The sequence below is a fragment of the Cucurbita pepo genome, chromosome LG14, assembly GCF_002806865.2.
Source record: "Cucurbita pepo subsp. pepo cultivar mu-cu-16 chromosome LG14, ASM280686v2, whole genome shotgun sequence".
NCBI lineage: Eukaryota > Viridiplantae > Streptophyta > Magnoliopsida > Cucurbitales > Cucurbitaceae > Cucurbita > Cucurbita pepo.
In genome coordinates this window covers 5,118,214-5,124,872 of record NC_036651.1, presented here as the reverse complement: position 1 = coordinate 5,124,872, position 6,659 = coordinate 5,118,214, and the positions used below count along the sequence as shown (strand labels likewise).

The following is a 6,659-nucleotide window of genomic DNA, read 5'->3' as shown; positions in this document are numbered from 1 at the left end:
AACACTAGAAATGGAGTCATGCATTTTTTTTAAGCCCTTCATTCACAATCAAGTTAATTACGTGAGCATAATACCTCATTGCGTAATATTTCGAAGTGAATTCCAACTTATAAGCCTTCTCATAATATACGAAATATCTCTACCATTGGAACTTCCATTATCAACTATGATAGAGAAAACCTTATCAATCCGTGTTCGAATAAAAAATTCTCAATAACCTTGCCAATAGTCTCTCTCTTATGGTTAGCAACAAAAGTTGAGAATTATTTTATACAAATTCGATTATGAATCAATAAAGTGTGTGATCACGATGTAGTTAATGTTTTGCATTAACTAAAATATTTAAGAATTTTCGCATTTAGTGAGAAGCATTAACTAAAATATTTAAGAATTTTCGCATTTAGTAAGTTTTTGAATGATTGAATAACATGTATTCCAATTTTGAATTGTGGGTTAGGGATTAGTTGAATAGTTTTTTTTTTCTAAAAATTTAAGAATAACTTAATTTTCTAAAATATTATATTACTTATAGATATAATTGTAGGTCATATTTATACAAACGGATAATGAAACGTGATATTAAATAGCCATCATCTGATTTAATATATATATAAATTTATTGCAATTCTAATAATACACGCGCGTTATAATTTTGACCATATATTACAAACACCGGCGGTTTTTAATGTCTAAAAGCAAGCAATAACAAAATCGTCCACAATTTCATTTTAATATAAAGAATAAAACACAAATAAAATAATAATAATAATAATAATAAAAGGATAAGCACCAAGTCAAATGTGAGATTCTTCAGGTCAAAAGGCCAAAATCTTGAACGTTGACCATTCCACAATTGTTCAGGTCAAAACGCGTAAAAGGCCCACCTTATCTTATACTATCGCATTATAAATAGATTCATCTCCACTCCCAACCCTTTCATTGCAAGCTTTCAACTATGAAAATGGCTAACAACTTGGGACTATCCTCAATCCTCTTCTCGCTTCTCTTCTTCTCTTTGGTATGTTGTTTATCGTTTAGAATTCGTCTCATTTCTTACAAACTTTTTTAATTTGTGGATATATTTAAATTTCAGATCATCGAAACCAGTTTGGGAGCTCGTAACCTAAATGAAAATGTGTTAGATTGGGTGAAGAAGGACCATCGTCGTTTTCTTCGAGCTGTTATTCATGTCTCCAATCTCGACCATTCTATCAAGTATGCATCATTTTCATTTCAGTTTCCTTTGTTGAGAATAGTTGGGAGGGAGTCCTACGATTGCTAGTTTAATGAATGATCATGAGTTTATAAGTAAAGAATTCATCTTTAATGGTATTATCAAAAGCAAAGCCATGAGAGCTTATGTTCAAAGTGGACAATATCATACCATTGTGGAGGGTCGTGATTTCTAACATTGAAATAGAATCATGCCCTTAACTTAACTATGTTAATAGCATCCTCAAATGTCTTACAAAGAGTTGTGAGTCTCGAAGTTGTAGTAAAAAATGAAGTGTCTAATAAAGAGTGTACTTTGTTCGAGGACTCTAGAGAAAGAGTCGAGCCTCGATTAAGGAGAGGTTGTTCGAGGGCTCCATAGGCCTCAAGGAAGAATCTGTAGTGTACTTTGTTCAAGGGGAAGATTGTAGAGGATTGTTGGGAGGGAGTCCACATTAGCTAATTTAGGGACTGATCATGCATAAGTAAGGAATACATCTCCATTGACATGAGGCATTTTGGGGAAACCCAAAGCAAACCCACGAGAGCTTAGGTTCAAAGTGGACAATGTCATATCATTGTGAAGAGTCATAATTTCTAAAGGCCTTTTGGGTAAACCCAAAGTAAGCCCATAAGAACTATAGAGAGTCGTGATTCCTAACATTCTTCTCTATTTTGTAAATCTGTAGAGTTTACACGGGAGGGTTTGGAATGAAGCTTTTGAAGAGAAGGAACTTTCCAGATCGTGGCTATAAAGATGCCCTTGTTGGATTTGGACCTCAAAACACCCACTTTTTGTTGGAACTCAGACAAAGTGAGTAAAAAAGATTTGGTTTTTATTGTTCTCAATCCATTTTGATACACAAAAATTATGACAGTTTCATGATTCCATTTGTTGCAGGGGATGGATTGAGCAATGTATTTATAGGTACAGAGTTTGGGCACTTTGGAATTGCTACTCAAAATGTGGGTATTATTATTTAGTGTACCAACTTTTCATAATTTGAGTGTCTAGATCAGTTCATTAATGGCCTATTATCCATGAGTTGTAGGTCTACAAATCTGTGGAGCAAGCTCGAGCAAATGGCGCAGTGGTAATTCATGAACCCGAAAAAGTTAACCAAACTATATTCGCATTCGTGCAAGATCACGATGGGTATAAGTTCAAGTTCATCCAAACCCCGTTACCCCTTGACCCTCTCTCCCCAATAATGCTTCGTGTACAAAATTTGGATCTTTCGGCCAACTTCTATTCAAAGGTACACACTACATTCTATAATATAAATTTGTTAGGAATCACGGAACTTCACAGTAATATGATATTGTCCACTTTGAGCATAAGCTATCGTGACTTTAATTTGGGATTCACTCCCAACAATCCTCTTCCCTTGAACAAAGTACAATATAAAGCCTCCTCTGACAATCCTCTTCCCCTCGAACAAAGTACAATATAAAGCCTCCCCTGAGGCCTATGGTGCCCTCGAACAAAATAACATCGTTTGTTTGGCTCACAACTTCTTTGTTCGAAAGTTGAGGAGTCTATTGACATGGCCAAGTTAAAGGCATGACTCTGATACTATGTTAGGAATCACGATTCTCCATAATAGTATGATATTGTTCCCTTTGAGTATAAGTTTTCATGACTTTGAGTTGGGCTTATCCAAAAGGCCTCGTACTAATGGACATGTATTTCTTATTTGTAAACGCATGATCATTTCCTAAATTAGCCAATGTGAGACTCTTTCTCAACCATATTCAACAATCCTCTCGTGGAACAGAGTACACCATAGAGTCTCTCCTGAAGTCTATGTAACGACAAACTGAACTTAGAAAAATATAATAAAAAATAAATGGATTTCTTAGTGTTTCTATCTAATGAAAAATTAATTTATGCAGGCATTGGGAATGAAACTCTTTAAGAGGCAAAACAATTCAAAAGGAGAGGTAAAATAAGTTTATTATTAATTATTTTTCTTAAAGTATCCCTTATAAAATGAGTTTTGTAATTGTTAATTGTTATTTTTTACAGTTTATATTGGCTACATTGGGCTATGGAACAAATCAAAGTAAAACCACATTGCTGGAATTGGAAAAAAGAAATAACATCTCTCGTGATGATGGACGAGATGGCTATTCAATGGTGAACCCTTTTTCTTGTTAGGAATCAGACTCAGTCTTCAATAGTATAATGTTGTCCACTTCGAATAAACTCTCATGACTTCGCTCACACCAATGGAGATGTATTCCATACTTATAAATCTGACGATCATTCCCTAAATTAGCCCCATCCATATTGGTGTATTTTCAGGTTTATATTAGTACTGACAACGTAAACAAGACGGCTGAAGCTGCTAAAGTGGTAATCAAAGAGCTCGGTGGGAACCTAATCATGGAGCCAGTTTTGGTGCCTACCATTAACGTCAAAATGACTGGATTTACTGACCCAGATGGGTGGACCATGGTAATTATATTCATTTCCTAATTCTTTTGATTTCTTTTTAAACTTTTTTTTTATTTCCTTTATTGACCTTTGTTTGTATCAGATCATGGTGGACAACAAAGATTACCGAAGAGGAACGCTTTAGAAAGAAGGGGTAGAAAAGAGAATGCTCAAATCCATGAGATCATTATAATATTAACAGTTTCTTCTGCCTTTACTGTAATATTTTCACAATAATAATTTGAAATTAATATAATATGCAATAAAGTTTATATTATTCTTTTATCATTTTCTTTTTTGGTTTATGAAGGGAAATTTTTATTTCTCTTTTGTAATGCAATTTACATACTGTGAAGATAGGTATTGAGTTGGGCTCATTTTACAATGTTAATTTCTATTTTATTAATATCAAATCCTAATTTTAGTTCATAATAATTATTTGTTAGCAACGTCTTAAAAAGTTAACATAACTAAGATTAAGCTTAAAAATTGATCGAGCTAGTCAAAGTAGATGTTGTAGTCAAATTAAGATAAAGAAATTTTAGGTTGGCTTCCTTCATTCGATTTGGCTTTAGTCGGTTTAGCTTAATCATTTTTTGTTGTTTCAGAAGAATTATTTACTCAACCGAGACTAGAAAAAATCGGTATATCAATTATTTTGGACAATTTATAATATCTAGCACGGTTTAGGATTGATTTTAGAATAATTAAGTGTGAAAATCCTATTTCGATCGAATCTGGCTTTAGGAGGTTGTTGTCCTTGGACACGTTCTATCGAGAGAAGACATTTCAGTAAACCCGACCAAGATAGAAGTCATTAGCTAGGAAGTGACCTCCCCAATCTCAATCACATAGCTCAGGAGTTTCTTAGTGGTGATGGGATACAACAGACGTTTCATTCAGAAATTCTCAAAGATATAAGCATTGCTTACATAGTTAACCATGACTAGTAAACCTTTTGCATGAATGGCAGCATGTGAGAAGAGCTTCATAGAACTTAAGAAGGAGCTTATGATGGTGCTAGAGCTCATAGTACCGGGCAACTTGAAATCTTTGTGGTTCACAATGATGTCTTGGATTAAGGCCTAGGATGGGTGCTGATGTAGAATGAAAAAGTAATAACTTATGCCTTATGACAACTCAAGGTGTATGAGCGTAACTACCCAACTCATTATTTAGAGTTAGTAGCGGTAGTATTCAGACTAAAGATATGGCGACACTACTTGTATGAGGAGTAAATACAAGTATACACCGACCACAAAAAGCCTTAAGTATCTATTTATTTAAAAGGAGATTAACGTGAGGCAAATGAGGAAGTTAGAATTGGTAAAGAGTTATGACATAAAAATTCTCTCTAAGGACGGGCTGACTCAATGACTCCAAAGAGATGGGTAAAATTTTTCACAAAATAAAACAAACCGGATTTAAAACGTAACATATATTATATTTATATTATATTAAAATAAAGTTTATACAAAGTATTTAAAACACAACACAACAGTTAAAGTACAAAATAAGAAACGACACAAGACAAAAAGTGCTAAAGGACGACGGGTGAGGTTAGTCTATGGCACCGACTCCAGAGTCCACTCTCGACCTCGACCAACTCCTTATTACCTGAAAAAATTGGAGAATAAGGAATGAGTACAAGACTCAGTAAGCAACCTATTTGTAGGCTCTTAATCGTGTCCTTGATATGCTAGGATACCACACTTTTTCTTTTCTTGTTCCTGTCGTAAGTTCTTGTTATGTTTCTTAATTCGTTCTCCAAGACACTCCCCTTAGGATTTACGGTACTAGTCATAAACTTGTCAACCTGTGTCCGAGTCTTCATGCATTCCAAATAACAGTCTTAAACCTACGCTCAAGGCTTCATGCATTCCAAGCAGCATAGTCTAAGTCGTGAACATGATGACCGTGGAAGGTCTTAGGAGGTTCTTGATTCTTGGCTAAGGTAACTTACTCTCTTCTTGTTCCATTGTGGCCCTAGATTACTCTCTTCACGTGATCTGGCATAGACCATATAGGTCGCGTGATCGGTGCATATATGAATATAGCATCTTGCAAATTATTAGATACCCATACATGGCGCAAGGCATCTCATCTAGGTGAGGGAAACATGAGGCAAAACATGTCATCCTGCAAAGGAAACATGGTGCAGGACATCCCACCTAGAAGCGGAAACATTGGCCTCTAAAAGCACCGCGTGGTGGGAGGTAATGGGTCACAATTGGACATGCTTAGAGTATTACCTAGCATTCTTGAATTTTTGTGTCTGAGGACTTTCGTCCTTTATCTTTGAGTGATACCTAGCATTCTTCTTACTTTGATAGTTGTAGAGCTTGTATGGTTCTGTTCTTAGTTCTCAATCTGGTAATTTTCTAAGGTTCTTATTTTCTCGAGGCTTAAGTTGTAACATGCATTCGTAATCATATGAACCCATTATAATAGTTGGCATGTGTTATTCTAGAGAGCCATAAATTTATAATGGACTCCTTAGAGGGTTCTAGAATGGTCTTGATTCTTGGGGTGTTTCCTTTAGGCATTTTCTTGAGTTCTATCTTGGTTTAGGTTCCAAACTTGCTCCTGTCAATTTGAAATCTTGAACTTACCCTCCTGTCATATAGAATAGCCCTTATAGAGGATAGTTGGTAATTTAGAGCATGTCTAGACCTTGAGCTAGGATATGACTGCTTATTTCGTTTTCAGGAACTAAGCCTTATAGGTTGTTATGTCATGCATCGTGTTTTAGCCCTGAAAACTTTTCCAAAGTAACCCTTAGTTTTCTCTTCATGAATGCATAGGTGGGGTTGTCATAATCGTGGCATCCTACTGACAAATCGTGGTGCAGGACATCTCATTTAGGTGAGGGAAATAATAAGTCCATCATGGCATCCTACTCATGGTACATAGAGCAGGGCATCCCACATAAAGAGGAATAGGGGCCTCGTGGTGTCCTTCATCATGGGAGATCAGGGTTACTTGGAGCATAGATCCTAGCAACTTG

The 6,659-nt window shown here is 35.5% G+C and overlaps 1 protein-coding gene across 1 annotated transcript; it reads left to right on the top strand.

The window, feature by feature from the left end:
• The first annotated feature begins 944 nt into the window (after nucleotides 1–944).
• Nucleotides 945–3,938, top strand: LOC111809894 (lactoylglutathione lyase-like). Its single transcript, XM_023696365.1, has 9 exons — nucleotides 945–1,018; nucleotides 1,094–1,215; nucleotides 1,902–2,026; nucleotides 2,114–2,178; nucleotides 2,265–2,471; nucleotides 3,109–3,156; nucleotides 3,242–3,352; nucleotides 3,521–3,673; nucleotides 3,756–3,938. Exons 1-9 carry the CDS (start codon nucleotides 956–958, stop codon nucleotides 3,795–3,797), a joined length of 936 nt encoding a protein of 311 aa, XP_023552133.1. The 5' UTR covers nucleotides 945–955; the 3' UTR covers nucleotides 3,798–3,938.
• Nucleotides 3,939–6,659: the final 2,721 nt, after the last annotated feature.